The 27,281-nt window shown below is 41.3% G+C and overlaps 1 protein-coding gene across 7 annotated transcripts in view; it reads right to left on the bottom strand.

The window, feature by feature from the left end:
* Positions 1–611: 611 nt before the first annotated feature.
* mib1 (MIB E3 ubiquitin protein ligase 1) overlaps positions 612–27,281 on the bottom strand; it is a 57,662-nt gene continuing 30,992 nt past the window's right edge. Inside the window, exons 13-22 of one of the 7 annotated variants that reach the window (XM_072440898.1) lie at positions 17,958–18,090; positions 16,999–17,085; positions 16,412–16,570; positions 13,469–13,650; positions 12,083–12,272; positions 9,204–9,282; positions 8,023–8,109; positions 4,583–4,651; positions 3,892–3,992; positions 612–2,372 (exon numbers count right to left, since the gene is read on the bottom strand). In XM_072440898.1, the coding sequence (XP_072296999.1) occupies positions 2,232–2,372; positions 3,892–3,992; positions 4,583–4,651; positions 8,023–8,109; positions 9,204–9,282; positions 12,083–12,272; positions 13,469–13,650; positions 16,412–16,570; positions 16,999–17,085; positions 17,958–18,090 (1,228 nt within the window). In that variant the 3' untranslated portion in view covers positions 612–2,231. Of the gene's footprint in view, positions 2,373–3,891; positions 3,993–4,582; positions 4,655–7,932; positions 8,110–9,203; positions 9,283–11,173; positions 11,297–12,082; positions 12,273–13,468; positions 13,651–16,411; positions 16,571–16,998; positions 17,086–17,957; positions 18,091–27,281 lie in introns of those variants that run through there. The other 6 variants (XM_072440897.1, XM_072440895.1, XM_072440894.1 and 3 more) reach the window with 6 other exon arrangements.

A 27,281-nucleotide genomic window follows, 5' to 3' on the forward strand; every position in this document is an offset into this window, starting at 1 on the left:
CCCCCTCGAGAGGCAGCCGCCGCCCAGCAGGGGAAAAGAAACAAGATGCTAATGTCCTGCTTATACGCGGCTAACTACATCTCGACTCCGCTGGAAAAACCAAACAAGCTCCGGGCTCATTTACAATCTTAAAGCGTTAGGAAAAATAACAGGTTTCTTTGATTTGGCGTGGTTCATTTTTTGTTAGCGCTTTATTCTTGCCATATGCTAGTTTTGAAAAGCACTTTTGAGAACTACAGATCCGACTGTTTGTACTGCATATGTCCACATTCATGCCAAAGAAAATACGATGAATACATTTGTGACAAGTTACAAGTTTTGAACATAAAGTACAAAAAAAAGGCTTTCTTTTAGACAACCGAACAACACTATTTTAAAGCGAATTAGTGCTTCTAGCTTATGTGTTATCAATAAAAGTGTTTCTTTCCTCCAGAACGAGAACAAAAAAACAATGTTAGCAGTCATAATTTTATCCATTTTACAAGAGGTAAGGCAAGTTCTGTCTCAAAAATCATTAGCTTTCCTCCCGAAAACAAGCAGAAGATACAACAAAATATATTCATTTCACAAACAAATAAGACCTACAGTATTTTTTCTTTCTTTTTTCTTCGTAGTAAAACGTTTCTACACATGATTGCTAGGAAGCTATTGCAACACAATAGAATAGCAACAACAAAATATCATAATATTACAAAAACAAACTTACATCAAAGCAAAAATGTAAAACTTGAGGCTACATACAGTTTTAGGAAGGCAGTGAATCTATAAATCCTATTTTTGGGCAGCGTTAAGAAATAATTTATTCTATACCTCTTTCTTTGTGTATTATTAGATTGTACTCTCTAGCTCGATAAAGTTTGATTTTGAAGAGTTAAATAATAAATGGTGCAAACACTTTATCGCCGTACAAGCTGTTTTAACGGACTTTTGGAAGCAGATGGCACTGAAGTCATCGCATCGGTGAATTACAAATTGTACACGCTCGTTTCTGCGCCACGACAACACGCACAGTAACGTTGGTGCCGCGGCCATACTTTTGAGCGTGATGTTTGCATAATGTGGTTTACAGCAGCGGATGTGGGTGATCGGTATTGGAGCGTCGATGGAGTGAAGTCCAAGGAGCTGTTGCGACATGGCGGTCGATGGCGGCCGGTAAACAAAGTACAAGGCGTGGCGCAAAGTGGAGGCAAAGACCGTTTTTTTTTTTTGGACTGACAAGGCTGTTTTAGGACCAAGCATAACATTATGACCAGACGTGAGCATCGGCAGGAAGAGGAGCCAAGCCAAATGAACAGGAAACACTCGTGAGAAGGTATTAAACGTCTCCTCTTCTCATACGGAGACACGCACGCAAATGAATAGAGGTGGGAAATCAAGTTTAGTAAATATAGTTGTGAATAGATGCGAAATTTAAATAGTGAGCGTATCATTTATGGTGGAAAATGCTAGTTATGTTCAAATAACAAATCATGACGTTTCTGTTGGAATCTATATATTGAAACATTCATTTGATCAATCTTGCTTTAAATATTTAGGCAATATTAGAGTCGTCAAAAAAAAAATGAATACCCAGATATTAATTTCATACAAAATCTAGAATATTGATACTGAAAATACATTTATAAGACCTGGATGGACTTTTCCTGATTTGTTTAAAAGGATATAACGCTTCTTAATACGTTTAGTTTTGACCTAGTTTCATTAGTTTAGCGGTTCATATCGGAGTCTTTTTCTGGAGTATTCTTGGCGTTTACGATGTGCATAGTGAACTCGTCATTAGCTGATGGTTGTAATGTTATGCTTGAGGTTTATGGTCTCAATACCAAACCTGACCATGCAAAGTCTCGAACATGTAGTGTAAACGCGCCACACCGTCACGTCAAACATTAATACATTATATCAGCTGGATTTCAAAATACCATTTAAACTGCGGGTGACTTCACCGCAACAGATGCATAAAAGGGAAAAGGGTACGATGACGACGACCTCTACGGCTTCTGCACTTCTGACATTTTAAAGTCTATAGACCACAGTGAACACAGAGGTGAACTGGTAATCCACGATAAACGTCCACGTGTAGATGTGTAACAGGAATCCATCAGTTTTTAAGAGCGGTGAAGGTAAGACCACGGAGATCTCTGGGACAGAGGTGCTGAGGATGAACACGCGTCAGGTCAGGCTGGTGTAGTAGTTTTTTGGATGTGCTCAGTTCAGGTGGAGGAGGGTGAGCTTCAGTAGAGGAGGATGCGGCGCTCGATGGCCTTGCGGCAGATGGGACACTCGCTCATGCGGTCTCCACACAGCTGGCACGTGCCGTGGCCACACATGAAGATCATGTTTTTGAGCCGGTCCAGACACACCGGGCACATGGTCTGGACAAAGACACAGAGGCAGTGTTGTCATGACACTAACATCTCAAACTCCATTTTCAAACTAAGAAAGTGGCTTGATGCTGCAATTACTACACCACAATGGTAGTTTCTTAAAAACACCAATAGACAAAGACAAATAGTATTTTCTTGACTTTGTTTGTTACTACGTGGTCTTAATCTTGTTCTGATAAGGCTCAACTCATTCTACAGTTGTTCAGGAAAGGTCAAAGTTTGTCCTGTGTTATTGATTTGTTTTTGTTATACTTTTGACAACCCGAGTAGGATGAAAACTTAAACTTTGACGGAGCCAGAAACTAAAGAAATTTTGTTCTGCAAAACTGAATTTGTCCAAGAAAAAATTAAGAATGTAAAATTACCCCATACCAGATGTTTGTAACAATTTAGGAGATGTAATTACATCATCCGCTGATGAGCTTTTGTACTCTGCTCAATACTGCTTTTCTGAGATATATGGCAAAAAAAAACTCAGAACTGACTTCCAGAACCAAATGGAATGGACTAGTACCAAAGTCTAAATGTTCCTCTGGATCAATAAGCTCCAGTGCTAACGGTGCTCTTAACGGTGCTGAGGAGTCGCACAAATGTCACGCAAAAGAACAGGAAACGGTCTTTCTTTCATTTGACCGTGAGCCACACGAGGCATCGAATAATTTCTGTGTCTATGTCGCTGTGTCTGAGCGAACTGTCCCACTGGGCGCACTGGGCGGTCGGAGCAGGGCCGACAGGTCACACATGGGACATATCTTATGAAAGCCGTCAGCAAAGAGCTGTGATACACGGGTCGCTATGACGCGTAATCATCACATCATGTCAAAAACATGTAACAGAACACTGACTGACACAAGATCACACGGAGAATAAGCACCAAGAGAAACTGAGTGTTGGCATTTAGCCTATATCATTAAAGCTGGCTACTACATGTCCTACATTGTAAATAATTTTAAAATAAGTTTGAATTAGTTAGTAATAGTTAAACAACTTGCTTATTTGAATTTCATGCATACATGTTTCTGATGGGGAGAAAGTTGTTTATTGTAAATTAATCATTTGTATTTTTTGTCAGTGTAAAAGTACTGATAAGAGAACCGTTAAAGTACCAGATCGATATGGAGTATTGATAAGAGTTGTAGTACTGATAAATCCTTAATAAAATCCTACTACTACGAATGACTGAGGGAAATGTGTCATCATTTTATGGTTTTAAATGGATTTTAATGTGATTATCTATGCTTCTATATTTTTTGTACTGCATTTTTGATGCATTGTTATTTTAATGTACACTTTTTTGAACGCACTTTGAAATACATTTTGTATGAATTGTGCCCTAAAAATACATTTTGATTCCGCACCGCTATTTTGCTTATTGAAAGACTGGACTTGTTTGCACTGAAACTTAAGTAACTTTGTGTCTGAGGCAATCAACAGATCTAAATATTTCGTAAGTGTCATTATATATCTGGTTGTGCAGCTGCAGTTAAATTAAGAATATGCTCTTTACCTGCTCCTTGATGTCCTGCAGCTGCTGTTGGAGCTTCTGAACATCTGCGTTGACGTTTGTGTTGTCTTTGTCTCTCTGTAAAGCCGGGATGTTTCCACTCGCTGCGGGCGCGACAGTGACAAGTTAGAAGTTCATTTCAGATTTTACAGCCTTATAAAATGTACAATAAAATTCAGCCAAAAGCATCAAAATACATCTACGTAAACTAACACGGGCTATGTTTGCATACTGATGTGAGTAATCAGCGAGACCATAATCAGAAAGATATCAGATCGCTGTTTACGTGTCATTATAATCGTATAAAATCGGCAGCCACTGAGTGCAAACCATTATCTTTGGTAGATAAACATGTCTTCTTTAATTGTGGCTGTCCTATGATTCTTTAACTAAATAAGACAACATGGCGTGAACTTTATTGTACCGGCCGGTAGAAACAATAGTAAGCAAACATGCACATTATTCAAAATACATAGGCTTATTATGGTGTAAAAGCAAAAAACAACTTGGGAACTAATTTAAAAAAGTAATTCAAAAAACGCTGATTAAGATGCAATGTATTCTTATATTATCCTAGACGTGTGCGTGCAATGCTACGGGACAATGATGGGTTTAGTCTTACGGGTTGGGGCCAGGGCAGCACTGCGGGGAGCTCTGTTATCAAGAGGGAGGGTTGTTCATGGAGGATACTTACACCAACTTAAAGCCAGATTGTTGGGCTGGAGAAGATCTTGGGACCCCCCTGCCATACTGTTAGAGCTCCCTGCTGAGAATAACCAGTCACATCGTTACAGAAGGAGTTATCCTCACTCACATTTGGCCTAAAGGGAGCAGAGCTACTCACTGAAGCCTCAAGAGGGAGGATCAGGGAGAGAATTTAGTATCAAAGTGAAGCGGTGTTAAAAGGGGGGACAGAGGCGAGGGAGAAAAGTGTGAAAACTGTTATCAAAGTGAGCAGGTTTGGGTTAAATGTTAATGTCACTGAGAAATGCTGTTGATGCTGCCCCTGCATGACAGTGTTTAGTCTGTGCTATACAACACAATGGAATATAAAAGGAAGACTTCAAATTAAGATGGGCTGCACAACATCCAAACTAGAGGGTAAAATACAGCCTGGCTTTTCATTTTGCATTATTATTATATTACCAATATACATTTTTCTATTACAACACACTGCTTTATGTTGAAGGAAGTTCCTAGATCGTGAATTGTTCATTGACAAAGGCAATAAAACTGATTCTGATCATTTGTTCTACTACTGACCGCTAGAGGCTCTCGACTGAGCTAAACTGACCTCTGGCTGGATTTACATTTAAGACTGAACTTTATTCATTACATCCATAGACTTATAAATAGGACATTTTCTCAGAATGCATTTTTCTCCCACATAAAGATCACCCTTAAAGTAACACCAATCTTTACAATGTTGTATTGGGTTTGTTGAAATCTAATTTTAAACTTAATTTTATTTAATTGTATTCATGTGGCCCAAATATGAGCAATGTTCCTTTATTGTTATTATTATTATTATTAATAATATTATATAACAAAATAAAAAACAAACCAAAACAGCAACATGTGAAAAAATGTGATACATTTAGGCCGTAGTTATTTTATTACTTTGTTTACGCATTTTTAAATGAATTATATTGAACAGGGGGATAATAATTAATTTTATTTATATTTTATAAAACAATAATCTAAGTGCGGCGGATCCGTAAACCAAGTAATAAAATAACCGCAGCCTTAAGCTACGTACAGATCGCAGCGGCCTAATTGCGCCCGATGCAGAATTTGAGCGCGTGTACATTTGAAAGGTTTACGCACCGGACGGCGTGCTCGAGCTCTCTTCTGGGGTTGTTGTCGGTGTGGCCTTTCATTGTGTAAAATTGCAGATATCGAGAGTGTTGTTTTCACGTTTTTGGTTTGTTTCTGTCTCTGTATTCCACCGTGAATACATCGTACAGCTCCTTTCTCCCACAAACGGCCACAATCAGTCTTTCGTCTGCCATTGTTGACGAGCAAGGAAAAAGTGCCGCTTCTTGGGGAATTCCACGGGGAATACCAGAAATGCGAGGGGCAATACGTACGTACGTCACTGGAGCGTCAGCTCTGATTGGCTGCTGCGGCGGCTGCTACGCTTCTGCTGCAGAGACTTCAACATATCTGAACGCGTCGCGTAAGCTGCATTGGCCGCCTCGGCTGGCTCATACGCGCGCTCAAAGCGTCGAGAGCGTAAGAAAACGCACCAATCGCGCCGCAAAAACAAAGAAATCGCGCCGCGGATAACGCACTACGCGCTCGACGAGCGTTTACTATAGACTTTGAATGTAAACTGGACGCTTCGGCCGCGGCGGTGTGGAAGCCGCTTTATATATATTTGCAAAGGACAAATATTATGCATTATTTTAATTGTTATTAGCCTTTAGACATGCTCTTGAGTACCTTTAGTTTGACCTCTTTTTTAAAACTAAAAAACTAAATTTAATTTAGATCTCTGTTATTTTCCCCAGGCCTAACTGAGATTTGGTGCCATCTACTGGCTTTACAGGAAATTACACACAGTTTAAGAAGAACATTTCAATGCATTTCAAGTTGGCCTCTCCCATCCTGGTCCCAGCACGCAGTTGTGATTAGATGGGAGAAATTTACAGAACGAGTCTGGCGATGATTTATGGACTTACAAACAGCAGAGAAGATTCTCTGAGCCATGTTTTCTGAGAATGTTTTTGGCGCTCGGAGGGGAGAGGATTTTCTAACCTGGATTCATCAACCTAGTGTGAAGGAAGCGAAATGCACCTCCAGGTGTGTTTTTGATGAGCTCAAAAATCTCAATCAGCACATCTCTCCATGGCCTAGCACCAAAGTACATCTCTGACATGTCAGTGCCATATGAACCATCTCAGACTCTGAGGACCTCAGGGACCGGCCTCCTGCTGGTGCCAGAGTCAGGACTAAACATGGACCGGCCTCCTGCTGGTGCCAGAGTCAGGACTAAACATGGACCGGCCTCCTGCTGGTGCCAGAGTCAGGACTAAACATGGACCGGCCTCCTGCTGGTGCCAGAGTCAGGACTAAACATGGACCGGCCTCCTGCTGGTGCCAGAGTCAGGACTAAACATGGACCGGCCTCCTGCTGGTGCCAGAGTCAGGACTAAACATGGACCGGCCTCCTGCTGGTGCCAGAGTCAGGACTAAACATGGACCGGCCTCCTGCTGGTGCCAGAGTCAGGATTGTTAAAATAGGGCTAAAAACATTTTTGTTTAGCTGTCCATATGTCTTTTCTTTTATGTCTTAAACATGTTTTCCTGTTGTGTGAAGCTCTTTGAATTGCCTTTAGTACAAATTGTGCTCTACAAATAAACTTGCCGTACTAACCAACAAACCAAACTAAAGATTAAACTTAAATATAAAATAGTTTCATTCAAAATCAACTATATCATTACTTTGAAAATATTGTGCAGCCCGGAAAAACTAAACACATTTATCCCAGACAAATGAAAGGTACAAAATTAAAATCAATATTCACTGTAAAATCAATGGAGTAAAAATGAGGAGCTCACTCACTCAAAAATGCAATGGAAAAATAAAACTTTATAAATGTTGATTGTGTAATCTACAGTGTTTTATTGTTGCCACGGTGACACAGTGCTTTTTTTTAACATAATGCAGGCGTGTCTATAGGGTGGTCTGAGTAATTATATCTATGCAATAGTGTTATGTTAATTCAAATGAGCAGCGCTAATAAATAAATCATATGTGTAAAACGTATGACCCTGTAATATTCAACGTGGGCGGCACAGTCATCTCAAAATGTCTTCTAGCTTTTGAGAAATGATTAATACAAATGAAAGGTGCAAAATCCCGCTGCAAACAAGTTTCAAATTTGTAGAAACTTGAAATGTTACGCGGAAAACGACATCGTAAACAATAACACAATGTGCAAAGCAAGATGGGAAAAATGTGAATGCAAAGGAAAAGATGGGAGAAAAGGTGAAAGCAAAAGTAAATTAAAGCAAAAAACGTGTGGAAGATTCACTCACTAAGGTCATCATCATCATCATCATCATCATCATCATCATCATCATCATCACCATCATCATCATCATCATGAGCGGCATCATCCTCCATACCTTTCCCTCCACAGCACAGAACGAAAGGAGTGCGGCGTTCCACCACAGCCCGGCACTGTACGCACTTCTTCATGAGGCTGGCACAGTCTGACGGAGCAGAGAGCAAAGCATTATGGGTCAGAGGGTGAGAAGTAAGAGGGGGAAATAAACACTAAAGGAAGGTTAGGTTTCAGCGGCGTGACATTAGGACAGTTGCTTTAGCTGTGGGGCTGCGGAGATTAATCGTAATAACTGTGACTAATAAAATATTACTTTTTTTCTTTTTCTTAACCAATTCAGTAACTGTTATCTGAACGATACAGACGGTGAAAGACGTGCCAGAGACAGCAGCGTTATTACAACAAAAGAAGGAAAAAGTGTCCTTCAATAATACACTTTTTACACACACACATTTTATGAATATTCTCCACCCAGAAGCCTATTTTTACCTTCGTCCAGTCAAAAACGTATTACCGTATTATCCGGACTATAAGTCGCACCTTTTTTCATAGTTTTGGCCAGCCAACTTATACTTATATTTATACTTATACTCCGGAGTGACTTATAGATTATATTATTTGTTATTTTTACACTTGCAAACACATTTCATACTCCAGTGCAACTTATATATGTTTTTTCTACTCTATTATGCATTCTTTTTTTGGCTGGTGCGATTTATACTCCGGAAAATACGGTATTGTTTGACAAAAAAAATCTAGTTTATTGTTATAGATAAAAAAAATATATATACAATATTCGCTGACTAGTGGAATGCTAAATAGTTATTTGCAGCCCTATAATACACTCAACAATAAAATCATCCCTGGAGGGTCAAAAATCCTCAAAATGGTGTCCATCAAGACAATGTAATTTTACTAAAATATACAAATAGTACTTTAGCTACATAAAATATTGTATAAAGCACTTCACAAAACTGTAATATCCACATTGCAAGAGCATAAAGTGAAATGCTGGTTTCAACTTTGGCCAGCTCACAGAGTTCTTTACATCTCCCAAAATATGTTGTGATTTTTATTCATAATCTCCCTCGTTCTAATCTGGCCTTGTTTTGATCTCGCTTTAATCTCTGTTGATGTTCTTTTGACCATTTGACGCCTTTATGTACTTGAACACACAGTGACATAAAATATTGTTGTAGCCAATAACATTTTTCTTGACACAACAAAAGTAAGTGTACTCACTCTCACAAGCGCACATGTGACCACAGGGCTGGAACAACACGGCTGCTTTTTTGTCAGAGCAGACCACACACTCCTCGATCTGCAAAGATAATTGAACAAAAGCAGATGAGAAACAAGAAACATACTATAAAAAGTACAGTATGCAGAAAATGTGTACAAGTATATAGTCCACTGCAGGATGTATCTGTCCTTTGTCTTCCCAAGTACGTGTGGTGAAGCGGCCTCTTGTCTTTGACTGGTGAACATGGCCATGAAATCAGAAAAACTTATAAATAAATGAAAAAGTAAGGAATGTTTGGGTTTGATAGTATTTTGTCACAATACTCACATTTTAAACTTTTGATACACAATTATAAAAACAATTGGGTCTCAAACTGCGCGGTGTGTTTTGGGGGCTGCGCGGTGTGTTTTGGGGGCTGCGCGGTGTGTTTTGGGGGCTGCGCGGTGTGTTTTGGGAGCTGCGCGGTGTGTTTTTGGGGCTGCGCGGCGTGTGTTTGGGGCTGCGAGGTGTGTTTTTGGGGCTGCGAGGTGTGTGTTTGGGGATGCGCGGTGTGTGTTTGGGGCTGCGAGGTGTGTGTTTGGGGCTGCGAGGTGTGTGTTTGGGGCTGCGAGGTGTGTGTTTGGGGCTGCGAGGTGTGTGTTTGGGGCTGCGAGGTGTGTGTTTGGGGCTGCGCGGTGTGTGTTTGGGGATGCGCGGTGTGTTTTTGGGGATGCGCGGTGTCTGTTTGGGGATGCGCGGTGTCTGTTTGGGGATGCGCGGTGTGTGTTTGGGGCTGCGAGGTGTGTGTTTGGGGCTGCGCGGTGTGTTTTTGAGGATGCGCGGTGTGTGTTTGGGGCTGCGAGGTGTGTGTTTGGGGCTGCGAGGTGTGTGTTTGGGGCTGCGAGGTGTGTGTTTGGGGCTGCGAGGTGTGTGTTTGGGGCTGCGAGGTGTGTGTTTGGGGCTGCGCGATATGTGTTTGGGGCAGCACAGTGTTTGGGGCTGCGCGGTGTGTGTTTTTGAAGCTGCGCTGTGTTTTTGGGGAATCCATAATGAAGTTAGCGCGAGAATTTATGAAGTAAAACAAGAGCGCCTCCTGAGACGTCTCCTCACAGTTTCTTACACAGCGCGTGCTCTTGATGCAGAGCAGTGAGGGTTAAGGTAAACTAGTTTCATTAGTACATATGGTATAGATTTTTTTTCTTACAACCCCTAGTATAGTAATAATTAACTAGTCGTACAATAAAGATCGTTCAAATGACAAAAACGTTTTTTTTAAATGGTAAATTTAACCACTAACCTAGTCCTGTTGATGCCTCGTGTATTTACTGTCATTCTTTACTAGTTTACAGACTCTCCTCTTTAACAGGAGTGTGGCTGTAATAGGAGTTTATTACTCTGCTGTGTTACCATGGAGAAACACAGCACGCCTTCCCCTGCCTCATTTATCTCCACTTTGTTTTGTCCCAAACTTTATTATTTACCATCTTTACTTGCTACTTTAAATGCTACTTTTCTCTGTATATCCTGAGGAATCGATAGCATATTTCAAGATGAATCATGTTGGACGCACTCAAACCAGGTATTTCAGGAACTGTAAAAGTCCACAATTTAGACTATCGATATTCTAAGTCCAGTGGTGGAAGAAGAACTCAGTTTTGTTACTAAAGTAAAATTATACAGGGGGGAAAGTAAGTATTAAGGCAAAAAAATCTACTTCAGTAAAAAAGTATTTCACACAGATTTGAGAACTATTAGAGCTGGGGTACCTGACTTTTTTATGTAAATAAGTACAGTTCGTGTTTTCCCCTGAAGAGTATATGAAAGAGTAAATGAGGCCGCTTCAGCTGTTCACATGTAATAATAAAGTATTTTATGTCTCGTCAGCTGAAAGAAACACTGATTGGCAGCGCTTGGGTGGTCCACTCCAGTTTCACGTTACCGTCTACAAAACCTTTCCTAAAACGGTGCATACACCTCAAGAGAATGCATGTTAACGATGTGCCAATGGGTTTGTGAGAGCTAGGAACTACTTAAAACAGATTTAAATACTTACTTCCTCCTTTCGCGGTGTCAAAATCAAGTACCTCAGGTTTAAAGGGTCAAATGTGGTGATCTTCATGAAAAGAAAACAAAGGCTACTAAATCGATAATTTATCTCTTATCTAGTTGTTCTTATTTATACATTTGTTTGCTCAAAACCTTTAGGCAAAATGTCATCATGAACGTGACAACAACAAAAACATGGTCATTTCCGGTGGTCTCAAACCCTACAGATAAGTACTTTTTACCTTTCAGTTCAGTTAAAACGAAGTGAAGTAGAAAGTAAAAAGAACATTTGGCTTAAGTAAAGTACAGATGCAGGAAAATTACTTCAGTGCAGTACTTTTACTTACAATTATTAAATCACAAACTTGCTCATAACTACATGAAAGAGCTCTTGAATGTCCAATAACTTCTCATTTTGCATTCTTGTTTTTTCATGTGCAGTCATTTCTGGGTTACAGTATAATTCCTGTATAATGTGTATCAGTAGAAGTATATATATCATATACTCATGTCCGTTTTCTGCACCTAAATGCATAACCTTGGAACAATACAGACGCTAACTGGCTAAATGGAGGCACTGCTCTGTCTGAAGCTCTGAAACTCAAGACGGTTCACAGTCTGGGCCGTGTTTTAACAGAATCCGACTTAAGAACCCACTTAGGACAACAGAAGGCGAGTGGATTTATACTGCTAAACGAGACCCTCAGTTAACATTTAAGTCACAAGCTCGTATTTGTCAAGTCGATGTTAGTCCAACGCAAACACTTAAACTGGATGCTCATATGGATCACAGGCTAAAGAAAATGTGTAGTTTATTGTCATTATCATCTGTGTTTGGCGTGTGTGGTCGTACCTTGGTTCTGGACTGGACCTGCTCTTTACAGATGAGACACTTCTTGACCCGTGGCGAGCACAGGGAGCAGGTGGCGATGTGTCCGCACGGCCCAAACAGAGTGTCCCGCTTCATGTCCGAACACACCATGCACTCCTCCAGAGACTCCATGTTGCTGTTGAGAGAGGGGCTGCGCGTGCCCACCTGACTGCTGCACAGGGAGGGACAGAGAGAGACAGACACGAGGTTAAAATAACACAGAAAAGGTAAAAAAAAAATAAAGGAGGAAGAAGCATTTGAGGAAAGTAAAAGGAAATCAATACGGCAGATGCTAGTCCAAAAATGGTGCTGTCCTGAGTCTTGTTGCTGTAACTGTTTTGATACAAACTTTTTTTCATGTACATTCGATACAGGGCTGTAGTACATTAAATAAAGTCTTGGTCGACTAAAGGCGTGCTGGGAGTTCTCAAAACTATTTAGTATCTACAGTATGATGTGACCCAAATGCTTAAAACTTAAACTTAGAAGATGCGACAGCAGAGAAATACTTCTAAACAGTGAAAAGGTATATTAATTATGTGAAAAGGTATATTAAACTCACAATTCACTCCTAAAACTCCAGCTACTTCACTCAATGCCCTCTACATTCAGCTTTTTTCCATACAAATCCTTTCAATAGCAATAAAATAAGGATTCGATTAAATAAAATGTTGGTCAACAAAGACACAATCGACCAATTAATCGATTAAATGACGAAAGGCTTCTCGCTCTAACTCAAATCCTGCCCAACACCATGGTAACAGAAGAGCGAGAAATTAAATATTAGATGTAATTTGAGCCTTGCGTTGTTGCCTATGTGATTACTAACACTCTACTCAAAAAAGAAACCACAACATTTTTAACATTGAGCTGTGGTAATATGCATTAATTTGACGTTATAGTTAGAAAATCCTAAAATGAATCCTAAAAAAATCTGTTTTTAATATTTTAGAGTCAGGCCCAATTAATAAACAGAAACTGAATGTAAGTAGCATGAGTATTTTCCCTTAATATCCACAAGTTTCAGAATAATTAGAAAGTAGGATAATTGCTATAGCGATTACCATATTTTCCGGATTATAAATCGCACCTTTTTAGATAGTTTTAGGCCGGGGTGCGATTTATACTCCGGAGCGATTCATAATCCGGAAAATACAGTAACAATTAAAAACAATATATCTATGAACGGAGAAGGTGTGCATACAGGAATCTGAAACGAATGAATATGAACTATAGTAAGCATGTTTCCATCCGTAAAATGACTTCTTTTGTCTTTACTTGTCGGGGGCGCCCTGTGATGAGTAATTTCACATATATTATTCTTGGGTCACTAAATCGACAGGACGACCGCAGCGCTCTCCTGCTCACCTGCTCTTCTCCTTGTGGCATTTGGCCAGAGCTTTGCAGAGACTTGGATCTGGACAAAGGTCTAGAGGGGACTGGCCCTTTTTGTTACGAATGGTCAGGTCCGCTCCGTTGGCTGCCAGGAAACAGGCGATGGATGCGGCGCTCTTCTTCTCCGCCCCCTGGGTCCCCAAGCCCATGATTAACTGCACGGGACAAGAAACACAGCACAGAGAGGGACATCAGTTTGGGGATGTTTCCAAGGTGAACTGCTAGAAAATACAATACTGTGCAAAAGCCAGAGACAGCTTTATGGGAAAGGCAGGGAACAAAGGATGGGTATTGTAAACTGAATCAAATGGCAGAAAGTAAAATAAAACAGGATGGGTATTTGTAATGTTGCTCGTATTATATTGGCTCATTGGCTCAAGTAGTAGTATAGTAGTATATACGATGGGTATTGTATTGTAAATGCCAGCAAAAGAGTGAAAGAAGAAAAATAATTTAGAGTTAACCATTGGTGATCCTCAAGTTAGGGCTTCAACTAATGGTTTAGTCGTTTTTAGTGGTAGTAAATATTAAGTAGTAAGTAGTAGTATACAAGTCTTGGTTAGTAGACAAGTCAAATTTAATTTTACGTTTAGATTTTTACATAGTTTTAACCACATAAAATACTAGAAAAAAAAAACCGAAAAACTGCATTTGTTTCATTATGTTTTGCTATTATGATTGAATACTTAAAAAAAAAATTGTATTGTCTACTAGTCATGAATTAAATGTTTTCCCCATTAACGGTCGTACCCAGAATAAAACTATTCGAGTTCTTGGGTAAATGCAGTTTCTATTGCGTCTTAAGTCCCTTAAATCTCCAATTTTAAATCCATCTACACAGCATCTGGAAATTATTCCCCCACATTGTCATTATGGGGTAATTAAAAATAATTTTCAGGCAAATATGAATTTAATCCTTTTTGGAATACGGCTTTAACACAACAAAATGTATGTAACACAATTGTATCATCAAATCTACATAATTATTTGTTAGCTTTGCTGCATATCTCAAACTGATTACGACTCTTTCCAAATCCTGGCTCTAAATAATAATCTTAATTCAAACAACATCAAAATCTTCTGTACTTGCCTCTTTTAGTTAACACCATTCTTTACACCTCATTTTAACTTGAGCACATCATTATATTTCTTGCCTCCATTTGCCACAACAATACACGGGTCTTTTGTGGGCTTTTGGTGTAGTCCAGATGGGATTTCTGATTATCCTATTAAAGAAAGAGGTCGCAGGCAATCAAGGAGGTGCTTTCGAATGGCAGTGCAATACCTCGATGCCCACACCGCACAACCCTATTAAATGTACCACCTCAGACGCTCGCGCTTGTCTGGCCTGATTCAAAGCCACTCTCTGTGTCTGGCAATTTGGGCTTCCCTTGTCTGATTGTCTTCAACCAGTAGCTTTTACATCTCGTCTGATGGAGCCACCGGGCCGGCTAATTCAATTCTCGTTTCTGGGAGAGAGTGGGCTATGGGAGAGTGACCCGGCTGCACGTATCTCAATTAGACCAGCTGTCTCTAGTCCGTTACGCCGGGGCAATAGGGAAGTAGACGGGGAACGACGAGGTAAAAAAAAAAAAAAGAAAAGATCGTACAGTTAAGATGGCAGATGGACTAGAAGGGATGCGTTGTTAACGTGAACGCCTCGGGGTTTGACAGGTTCCCAAAGATGTGTTCATTCAGAGCGGTTATGAAGCGACTAAGGCCCGCTTGAGCGCTGGGTGTTAGTGTCAGGTAACTGTCACCGTGATGGGCCTTGCAGATACAATTTGACCACTGAGGCAGACGACAGGGGACTAAGGAGCAGCTGAACTCAAGTCTGACTACGATTTAACAGCGTTTTTATGGACATGTTAAGGGCATTTATTGTAGCGAGACCAGTAGGTATAAACTCTGGGATCTGCATTCACAAACTACAGTCATTTACCATCCGCCAATCATGCTAATCTGTGAAAATTATTCTTCTTATACACTTGATATTTTCATAACTTTACTAACCTAAACTAAGAAATGGTTGAAAATCTTATTTGTCAGTTGTATCCTTAGTCTGCCTTCATTTAGGTTAAATTGAGTTTGCTTTTTTGTTGTTGTATTTAACGGACGTTTTGTTCCGACTTAAACTGGGAATCACAGGGAAAACTATAATTATATGAATGCAGATTATATATCGATACAATTAATAATAGCTGTGTGAAATATACTGTATAATAATTGTTAGCAACTAAGAATATTAAGGACATGTTCTGTAATAATAATACGTTGCATCAAAGATAAATTCAATAGATAAAATTACTACTATTTTAAATAAACAAAAAAACTGCAGTATAAGCTTTCAAAAATGAGATAGCATATTATTATATTAAACTAATCTAAAGAAATAGCAAAAATGGCTTGTCTGATGTTAATAATTATAGTTTCTATGTTTTTTAGTAAACCAGGGCTCTATGCATGAATTGTATGACTACATTTAAATTTTTAATGAATCCGTCGTACTAAACGAATGTAGTAATTTTATGCCAACTGCGTGAGTGCGAATACTGAGGTCTATTGTAAAGTTGTAAATTGGTGTCGAAAGAGTTGCATGTATTATCAGCACTGCATATATTGGACTATGACCCCTTCACCCAAGGACTGCATATGGAAATGAGCTGTTAAGTTACAGTCTGGTACACTCATCTCTGCTTTTACGCTTAATGCGATTGTACAATGTCCTGATAAATACATGAAAGGATAATAGTCCATGGTTAATCCCAGGAAATACTGTGTGGATGTGTAATTTAAAAGGCCAAGTATACGCTACTAAATCCTAAACAGCATTACTTTCAAATTGACAGCAAACTCCTGGCTCAAATTGCTGTTATGTGGTGTTAATAGTGCGTTGTATAAATTATGCATAAGTACAGTGTTCTTGGATGGTTCCCAGGGCTCCACTTTGCTGACGTCCTGCATGTCTTGAAGTTGTCGCAGTTGGGACAATGTGTGATGACGCAGTGCTTCGTGGAGGGGCGTGTCTCCGTCCTTGTCCTGAACGTCAAGTTTAGCCTCCGCTCGCACTAGCAGCTGCAAAGAGAACACATCAATGAAGAAAGACTAAACGGATAACTGTAGACTGTATACGCCATAAAACAATTTTAATTTAATGTCACAAAACAAATGTCAAGTGCTGGTCCACAGTGAACAGCTCCAGTGTGCTAATTATCAGGTGCATTTATTCTTGAGCCCACAAGAGGGCAACGTGGCAATCTTTATCCAGCACAACAGCTACAGACAAGGAAGCTTTTCACAACTAACATATTATATATACTGTGGAGTATTTAGGAAGTCAAAAGATGTTTTTACTTTGTGCAGATCAAAAAGCAGGACTGGCACAAACAATATTTATGTGGCAATGCACTTTGGATTATTACTAAATAGAAAATTATTATTATTAGAGTAATTATATTTTCTTGTAGTTTTAATAAAATTCTTGAAATTAAGGATGATCTTACCCGAACAATCTGTGTGTGTTGGCGCTCTACAGCCAAGTGTAAGGCTGTCTGCTGGTTCACGTTCTGGATGTCCAGGCTGGCGCTTCCCTGTGAAGAGGAATCACACACAGTGTATTTTGATAAATATAAAGAAACACTTTTTTTTATTAAGTCTGTTGAGAATATTGGCTTTGAAAAGTAAACATTCTGTGCAAGTACACTCTCTTTTTTTCATCCAACTGACAAAGTACCATCTTTAAACGCATCCTGCTAACAGTGTTGCATGTGATTGTCATTTCCAATTGCAAACACCTCGGCTGAGGAGATGTGAGGGGGAGATAAGCATTGTGATCAGGCAGTGTGTGAAATCCCCAAGTAATAAAACTGACGGACTGGTGCGCTGGCAGCAGATCTGCAGTGCACCTTGTGTGTGGTGCAGTTTCTGAATAGAAAGCTGAGCCATCAGTGTGAACTAGTCCATTGCAGGGCCTGGTCCTAACACACCCCTCCAAAAGGAAGCAAACGCTCATATGTTGGGGCAATGCACCATATCCTAATTAACCTGCTTCCTGCTTGGTCAGGTGACTTTTGTCATAAACTCCAGTATGGTTCAGTCCTAAGGGACAAAAAACTGCAATTTCAAATGGGAAAAGAGCATACACCTATGACGGCAGGAGAAGATGTGAGGGCCAGCAGCACTAAAGCAGAGCCCCCTGGAGGCTGTGTGAACCGTATGGATTCAATAAAAAAAAAAGCAGTTCTACTCAGTTCAACTGGTCTACAGCTCGCTGGCTGCAGGGACTGCAGTAGGAGCGCGTCTTAATGGTGTGTAGTCAGGAAGATCCAGGAGGACAAGAGCTGATGCAGCAATGCTGGGCCACATAATGAAGGGTATCTCACATTGCATGAATAATGGCATTTGTGTTCTCAAGTCTGTGATTAAACATGTGTTAAAATTAGCCCCTTATGTTTGAAGGTACCTGGTGCACCAGCAGCTCGGCCACCTCCACGTGGTTGTTGAGCGCTGCCAGGTGCAGCGCCGTGTAGCCATCGTCCTTCTTCTCATCCACAATCCACGGCCTGGGCAGTTTGGACAGCAGCACGCGCATCGCACTGCAGAGAGCACAAGGAGAGACATGCAAGTGTGAAGACGGGTCAAGCTATTTGATAAACCCATGTCAAAATTGGCTGCCAAATTTAATCTGTGAGTAAACATCTCGCGCAGTATGTGATCGCCTGCAGCCAGACAAGCTGTTATACGCAAACACATCACAAGGTCTGGGCTGCTGATACGCACTGCATATTCCAATACACCTTTCTCTTTTTACAGCAGAGCAGATCCCATTTTCACACATGGGGACGAGAATACAAAATCAACTTAGGGAGGCGCTGCTCTTAAACACACTCAACACACAATTTACATCAGACTTTGAGGAAGACTGGTATTTTTCTGGAGAAACTGCGCTCTACAATCTCCCACAATGAAGTGAGAAGTGCTTAACTTACTGAGGCAAAACGGTAATTATTCAACATTTACAAGCATTCACTCAAGTACTCTGAGATAATGTAGCAGTCCTGGCATTTCAAAAGGGGAAGCTGATATGGTTTTAAGAGCCCCTGAACTTAAGAGGTCTGGGTGTATCCGTTTTGCTCCAAAGAAGGTCGTATGAAGGACATGTGCAACAACAAAATGGTGCTGCAATTTCTGCAAATGCATCTGTGCATTGGGACACTGGACTTTTCGTATTTTCAGAGATGAGCAAACACAATACGTTATTCTTCATCTGCTTCTAAAGTATTTTCGTTTAATTTCATGGTTCATATAATTTTTCAATTTCTATTTCAATGCATTTTTAGACACAAGAATCAACGATTGAGAGACATATACAACGATATGCAAGCTTGTTTTATCCGGTGGCACAGAACACCAGTGACATTAGTTTACCGTCCTCGAATTAAGAATGTATTAAATTAAAATGAAATACACAGTGTACCTTTCAAACACACTGAAGCCCAGCACTAGAGAGAGCAGTGTTGACCTTGATTAACACTGAGAACTTATGCATAGAATATCTGTGAACTGCGACATGAAGCGCCAGCTCCGATCGGGACACGGCTGAACTGCTGCTACTCGAGCGCTGGAGTGTTTCCGTCCACGAAAGTAGAGTCAAAATGGTCTGGACTAGTGCTGGTATGGACAACACTAGTCCAGACTTCACCGGACTATGAGTGGCCATAGAGGACAAATTGAAAGCACAGTGTTAACTATTAAGACGGTCAAAGAAGAGAAATGCAAATGAACACAGTGTCAGGCTTTGAGGTGGAGGGTAATCAGTGTAGCTGCTTCCCTGTGGGTTTTTGCTCAACCTACAGCTCGTCTGGCTCCTTCACGAGTAATGAAAGTGAGCATCATCAGCAGAGGCTCTGGAGAGCGGCAGAAAAGGGCCAGAGAGAGAGGCAGGGGGCAGGCATCAGCAGCCTCCACTCTGCTGCAGTGATGAACAGCGCAGCACACTGATCCAGCCTCTGCCTCCTCACGCACACACCTGCATCGCTTGCAGCCAACACTTAATGCAGAGGAGCAGTGCTTAACCGCGATAGCAGCCGCGCCCACTCAACCTAATCTAACATTCACACTGTGTTGCTCTTGTTACACTCTTACACTATTTACTTGGATACAGTGGATTCAAACTCTCATGGGGCCTTTTGCGTAATCTCATCTGTGAAGATCCCACCGTGTAAAAAGAGGAGACTTGACATTTAACAAGCTAATTATCCAACACAAAAACACAGGAGAGTCTTGCTTAAGGCAAAGGTATAAAACTGAGGGTGAAACTTTACACTCTAGGGAGTAAAATTACTGAAACAAATTACAATTGAAAAAATTACCATTGTGCTTTGTTCTTGCTGTTCTCAAGTCCTACATCTATTCTATATATACACATTTACACACGTGGGATTGGATGGTAATATGCCATATACGTAGAGCAACCAGCCAATCAGAGCATGTAAGGATTGGCGCCTCCTAGTGCCTGAATGCATCAGAGACATTCTGGGCTGGACCATGGACTCTCTCCAGAAAAAAAGTGGACTAATGGCAAAATGGGTAGACATATAAATATTAATGCCCCATAGTAGCACAGCTGCATTGCAGTTAAGCCAATTGTGTGAAAAGATCAACTGTGGTGTTTTTATTGTTGTGGGTAAGTGGTTTTGGCGACTACTGAGGCTAAAATGAGACATAAGAGCATTTTTGTGAAGGACACAATAAGGGAAGATAAGAGAGGTATGTGTATCAGTAAAGACCATACAGAGACTGTTTAACTGAAGAAGCATTCACATCAAGCCCAACTTACGACACAAGTATTTAACGTGTCCTTGTTACTCGTTAAACTAACCACTCAAAACCACACGGTGTAGAAACTGCTGACCGGAGACCGTGGGTGAGAGGAGGAGGATGCAGAGGTGAGAGGAGGAAGACGCAGCGGAGACAGGAGGAAGATGCAGAGGTGAGAGGAGGAAGATACAGCGGAGAGAGGAGGAAGATACAGTGGAGAGAGGAGGAGGATGCAGTGAAGAGAGGAGGAAGATACAGCAGAGAGAGGAGGATGCAGCGGAGAGAGGAGGAAGATGCAGCAAAGAGAGGAGGAGGATGCAGCAAAGAGAGGCAGAAGCTGCAGCAAAGAGAGGAGGAAGCTGCAGCGGAGAGAGGAGGAGGATGCAGCGGAGAGAGGAGGAAGATGCAGCGGAGAGAGGACGAGGATGCAGCGGAGAGAGGAGGAAGATGCAGCGGAGAGAGGACGAGGATGCAGCGGAGAGAGGAGGAAGATGCAGTGGAGAGAGGAGGAGGATGCAGCGGAGAGAGGAGGAAGATGCAGTGGAGAGAGGAGGAGGATGCAGCAAAGAGAGGAGGAGGATGCAGCGGAGAGAGGAGGAAGATGCAGCAAAGAGAGGAGGAAGATGCAGCGGAGAGAAGAGGAGGATGCAGTGGAGAGAGGAGGAAGATGCAGCGGAGAGAGGAGGAAGATGCAGCGGAGAGGAGAAGGATGCAGTGGAGAGAGGAGGAAGATGCAGCGGAGAGAGGAGGAGGATGCAGCAAAGAGAGGAGGAGGATGCAGCGGAGAGAGGAGGAAGATGCAGCAAAGAGAGGAGGAAGAAGTGTTGAGAGGAGGAAGAAGTGTTGAGAAGAGGAGACAGCGTTGAGAGGAGAAGGGAGTGTGGTGGAAGTGGGTCATCCTGTGAGAGCTCTCCAGAGCCTCCAGAGAGCTCGCTGCGGCCTGTTGTCTGCGGCTGCCATTTGTCATTGAGCGGACGCTGCGTGACGCCCGGAGCTGCGGCTGGGGTGCCTTTGTCGATGCGCGTAAGAGCGTGGACTAAGCGTGAGCGCAGAGGTCGACAGACAGGGCCCTTCTGCCGCCCTGGTCGCGCTGACAGCCATCTGTGAGGTGGCCATTGGCTGTGAGCGGTAAGAGGAAGTGAGGGCTGGAGATGGAAGCTGGGGTTGGACGGGACAGCGCTGCAACAGTCAACACCCAGCACCAGATTAATAGCTGTGCACAAACATATGGTTAGTCTGATGGTGGAGACGTGTTTGGCATATGCTCCGGAGCTAACACAAGCATGGAAATAGCGCATCTCATTAGCCGCATAAACGTGTCACCTGCCTCAGAAAGAAAATGACAGAAATGCCCGTGTTCCCCATTAGACGACCACAGGAGCCAAACAGATTTTTTTCGTTTAGTCTAAAAATGGATCAAAACAACATGAAAAAACGTAAGCATTAAAACACTTTAATAGCGTAACCGAGTACTTTTTCCTTTTAAAGTCAAATTATCGGCTCCTCCAATGTTTTGTCTCTGAAATTAATTGGGTTTCTGTTATTGGATGCCCTTCCATTTAAACTGGGCTGAGTGCTTCTTGCTATTCTGTGTAAAGACGCATATTTGCATCCCACTGACTTTCCAAATACGAAAAGGAAACGCAATCAGATTACGTAAAAGCCCCTAAATCTTGCTAAAGGTGGTACTAAAGCTTGAATAACAGGCAAACTCAAAATAGCATATTTCTTCTGCCTGAACACAATTCCTTCACTTGGCCGGTGCCCTCCTGCAGCGAGTGGCCTCCCTGCAGTGGACATAGTAAATAAACACAGGTAGCAGCAGAGTCAGAGGTGCAGCTCCGAGCCGAGGACAAGAACCTCGGCGGCTCCCTAATAATAATAATAAAAAAAAAAAGCTGCCATTACCATAGCGTGAAGAGAATAATTTCCACTACAATGTGACCTTCCCGGGCCCGGCTGCCTCTACCTGCGGCCCCTGAGTGAGCATGCTTTTATTAAGGACTATTTGCATAAAGCCGGGAAGGGGAGGAAGAGAAGATGGGACAGGGGCGCATTCCTATGATGTTTTTTGGTTATCGCTATAGCTATTGCTGCTGCCTTGAAGGTTGTTTCGAAGACATGTGGCGCATTTCCAAACATCTCCACTGCTGCTGGCTGTCTGTTCATAAATGTAGACAGGGACCTATAAAGGCTTAGCTTTAATTAGCCTTGATTCACCTGGTATTATGGGGTGTCCTGATTCATTGCAATGTAAGTAGAAGAGGCAGGGAAGACAGTCGGAGGAGCCCAATGGCGCGTTAATGTCCCATTGGTTTGAGATGACCCAATTATTTTCCCATGCTACTCTTTGCACTTTATTCGCCGCCGCACCTTGAAAAACCTCCCTATCATTTCTACATACGCCATAAAAGTCATAGTATATATCATTCAATACCAAAAAAAGAAGAGTGAAAAACAAAAGGGGGACATAAATAAGACGCCAAGGACAGGCAGTTTGTAGAAGATATTACTCCGAAATGGTGACTCACGTTGAACAATTGCCGAAGCATCATTGTCAATAAAACAACCGTGTAATTACTCAGATAATACACATGACCTTGGTTACTTCGCGGCCCAAATTAAATCTAATTTTCGAGATGAGAATGGGTTTTAAATTCATATTCGGTGTAAATTACCACATAATATTGCATGAAGTAATAAAGTATTTAATTTGGATGGTTAAGCCATTTACAGGCACTGTTCAAGTACTTTTCAGGCATTTTAGACATAATCTAGCAGTGCAGTATATTATAGCATGGTTAAGTATCATATAATTTGTTTTAAGGGGCTGTTTTTCATATATAACATTTTAAGTGTAATTAAGGAATGGCTAGTTAGTCTAAAAAAGGATAGTTTATTTTTATATTTAGAATGGACAATATAAGTTGCCATTTCTCTAAAATCTACCAGTGCAATATTTTCTTATTTTTTCTTTTAAATATCTTCACCCCTACAGGGACAATTTCCATCTTTTTAAAAGCCAGAGATGATAAGACTAAGAATAATATGGCAGCAGTTTGAAATGGTAAATCAAAATGTGTCCAGAGGTAAAGAATAAAAACATTCCATGAATCAGACAAAGATAAAAGAGTGGAAAGACACACTTTTGGATCATAGCACGGAGGCCCCTGGTCTTTGTCTCGTATTATTACAGTCATTGCACTTCAAACAAGCCACAGAGTGAGTGAAGAAAATCACAGGTGACCTTCCCTGCTGCTACTGCCACAGACTCTGAGGCCACAGAACTGACCACAATACAATACAATACCGGCATCATTACAGCAAAAGCTAGAGAAACACAACACTTTGGGAAGAAAATATAATTGTGATTGTGATTGTATGTTTCAGGATTCAGTCCACAGTTTATATTGCAGATAAAGTGAAGATCAAAAGATGAACAGCTTAACTAATACAAGAAGTCCATGAATTTCTAAACTTGTTTGTAGAGGTTTACACAAGGTTAACAATTAGACAAGACATTCTAAATATTGACAGACCTATGTGGATAGATAAATGGGCCAATTCAAATTGCAATTTTGGTTTGATAGCAATATTGTGCAGCCGTTAAGATATAAAGAGGAAATTATTGTTGTTGTGGCTCTGGTGCAAAATTGCACCAGGAACTAGAACACGCGGACCTGCAACAACTAAAGCACGACAGAGGAGAGAGCGTCGTATTTTAAACTTATGAGTAGGACTGGAAAAGCAGTTTTGTTGTGTCAAAGAGCACAGAGGACCGCGATTATGAAACAGAAAGTCTGTGATGACAGGGTGAAAACTCAGAGGCTGAAGTAAACGGTACACGCAGCTAATGCTAAAGTCTTCAGAGTTACAGCTCAGAACACCAGGCATCACTGGTCTCACTAACAAAGTTTTATTAACAAGTTTCTTAGTTTAAATTATGTGACAGACGCAAATGAATTCATAGCTTCTGTAACAGTCTGGTGACAAGTGCTTGATATATATTCTAACAGAACAATTTGAACTGGTGAAGTGAAATGTTGCTGATTTGGGGACATACTTAGAATAAAGAATAAAAATGTGTTATTTTAAGCAGAAACTCCATATGTGTTATTTGTTTATTACTATGAACTATAACATTTATTTAAAAACAAAAATTGTATGCATTTAAATGGTTAATGGAATATATATATAAAATGTAACGATTATTCGATTAATTGAAGAGAAGAATAGTTAGATTAGTTGATTGCTAAAAGAATTGTGTGATTGTGATAGCGTTTTTTTCCGCATGAGAATGAAGATTACTCAAATAGGCATAAATCACTCTACGGTAAATACAACTTTGAACGGTTTAATGAGAAGGGAAAACAATTATAATGTGGTTAAAAGCTCCTAAAAGTCAATGTTGCAGCATAGTAATAGGGCTTTGTGCCACCATGCTCTCTAGAATGTATAGGTTGGTGTGGAAAAAGTGAACCCTTAACCTTAAAAATCAGTACGTTAAACAAACAAATGCTGTATTCAGGACTGATGCCATGTTACTTAATATTGTACAGTCCAAGTATTAGTTATTAGCCTGTGGCATTTAGCTGAAACTTGCCCTTCTGTGCTCTGAAACAAAACCCGGAGTGTGTATGACCCGTTCAAATGTACGGCTGGTGTCTTCGCGGCGACGGTGCAGAGCGGTAAATAGAGGCGAGGGATTGACTGAAGGTTTTGCCGAGTGCTGAAGATTCTGCTGCTGTGAAGGTCCTTCGATCGACAGCCACTCAGCAGCTGCCTCCCTGTCACTGCGCGGGCCCGCGGTCTGGAGGCTCCATGATCTACAGTCTCACGGCAAAATCCAGAACATTAAATCAGCTCCGGCTCCGCGGCCCGCCTCGCCTCTCGCTGCCCCTCCTCACCCCGCCGCTCCGTCTCTGGCTCAGGGCTGCGCAATTTTGGACAAACGTCTAATAGTCATTTAAATTTTTCTGACAAGCATAGCGATTAGAGGTGTAAAGTATGTTTGAACAGTCCGTGAGGGAAAAAGTGATACATTTTTTGTCATATTGCCCAGCCCTTTTTCCAAGCGTCTAGGAGAATTAATATTAAAAAAGACTTAAATAAGAAGCTCTAAACTAATACAACGGGTTTAAGACAATTTGTAGATGTCAATTCATAGGATGAGCAGGTTTTAGTCATAAAACAGGATCTTTGTCATTAAAATTACGATTTTATTGTTATTACTCTTAAAGCTACACTATGTATACATTAACAGTGGGACAACAATAAAACTCTGCACATATACCACCAATAAACCCCATTCATTGTCAGAAGAAATCATAAATGCCACAAACAAGCTGACATATCCTACTGATAAGCTCGACTTTCTTCGCTGCTCGGCACACATGCGGCGGAGGAAGCCATAGCTGAACGAGCATTTTGCTAATTAAAATCCATTGTTTGTAGCTGGAAATAATGGGGATCAAAGGGCCTTGTATCAGCCACTGCTTTCCCTAAGCACTGAGACAACAGGCCACATGCCCGACAGCCGCACACAAACAGACAACAGGCCATGTGCCCGAGAGCCGCACACAAAATGTCTAACAGCCAACGCGTTAATGGCTGGGCATGAGGCCTGTATCAGTGCATTAAAGGAGCCAATACAATCTGCTGCAAACGTGAACACACTCCACAAAGAGCCACCACTGCACAGATAGTGGAGACAGGCCTCTGTACGCTTCAATGCAACACATTTGCTGTCAAAGTCAAAGGGAATTTGGATAAGTATTCTCCACATGTTGGGACCAGAACAGCCACTCAGAGGCCGGCACAAACACACCAAATGACGCAAGCAAACAGAAATTCTTATCCTCTCTGACCTGTCATAGTGCATTTACATGGAGCTATTGACTTTGGTGTCCGCACGGGTTACCAAGGTAACATGGCCTGCATTATTCAACAGTCAAGTCTGGTTTGAATGTGAACCTCGCCCTCAATGTGTCCCAGCGAGAGGGTTGGGGTCACGCACACCCCACTGACAGACATTAGCTGTGACTGGTCCTTTAACTGTATCAATAAAGCCTGTATCAAAATCTATGTATTCCGCTGTGAGTTTTACGGGTTTTATGATGTTAAAAATGTCCATATAGGAAACCTTGATTGGGGGAATAACTATACAGTAAGTACTATGTAGTTACAGTTTTTCAAGGTGCATAATGTTCCATCATATTGTACAACATTTTACTCATTCAGCCAGCAAAGAAATATGCAGTTTTCTCAAAGCTGCCAGATGTTAAAGCACAATAAAATGTGTGAAGTCATTACATTACTTATTCCAATACATCAAACACATAGATAAACTACATTTGCTTTTAAATGGCGATAGAAAATATTAAAGATGCCTGACAGCTGTGTTGTAGAAGTATATCAGCTCGCTCTGTCATATTTACTACCTGCATCACAGAGGCACTTAAAGTGCCACAAATAAATCCTGCTCTTTCTAGGTTTGGCACTGTGAACAAACATACCATCAGAGCTGTGTGCATCTCAATGCAGCCCTCTTTAGCATGCTATAGTCACTTTCCCAAGAGCTCTTTATGTCCTTGATTCCTGCAATAAAGAGTACCCCCTGCCTTTCTTTTGCTCAATGCCTCATTCTCTTTCTCTCCCCCTCTATCCATCCTCCTTCTCTCACATGTGCTGGTTCAGTATGCCACAGGACAGACACAGCATTACAGCATGGCTGAGTACATCTACTGGCTTATAGCCAGGCTTGGCCCAGCCCTAGGAAGGCGTGCGGGGATGTGATTGGTCACCGGGGGATTGGGGCTTGTACTAGCGTGTCCTCTGGCTGATCCGTTGGACTGGCCTCAGCTCAAAGAGGCGGATACTGGGAGGGCTCAAAGTTTGGGACACTTTTCAATTAAGTCAGAGTGCATGCTCCTGCAGCCTGCTACCTACGCCCACTGAATGTTAAATA

The sequence above is a fragment of the Eucyclogobius newberryi genome, unplaced genomic scaffold, assembly GCF_026437365.1.
Source record: "Eucyclogobius newberryi isolate DKJ021-1_F unplaced genomic scaffold, fEucNew1.0.hap1 SCAF_12, whole genome shotgun sequence".
Lineage (NCBI taxonomy): Eukaryota > Metazoa > Chordata > Actinopteri > Gobiiformes > Gobiidae > Eucyclogobius > Eucyclogobius newberryi.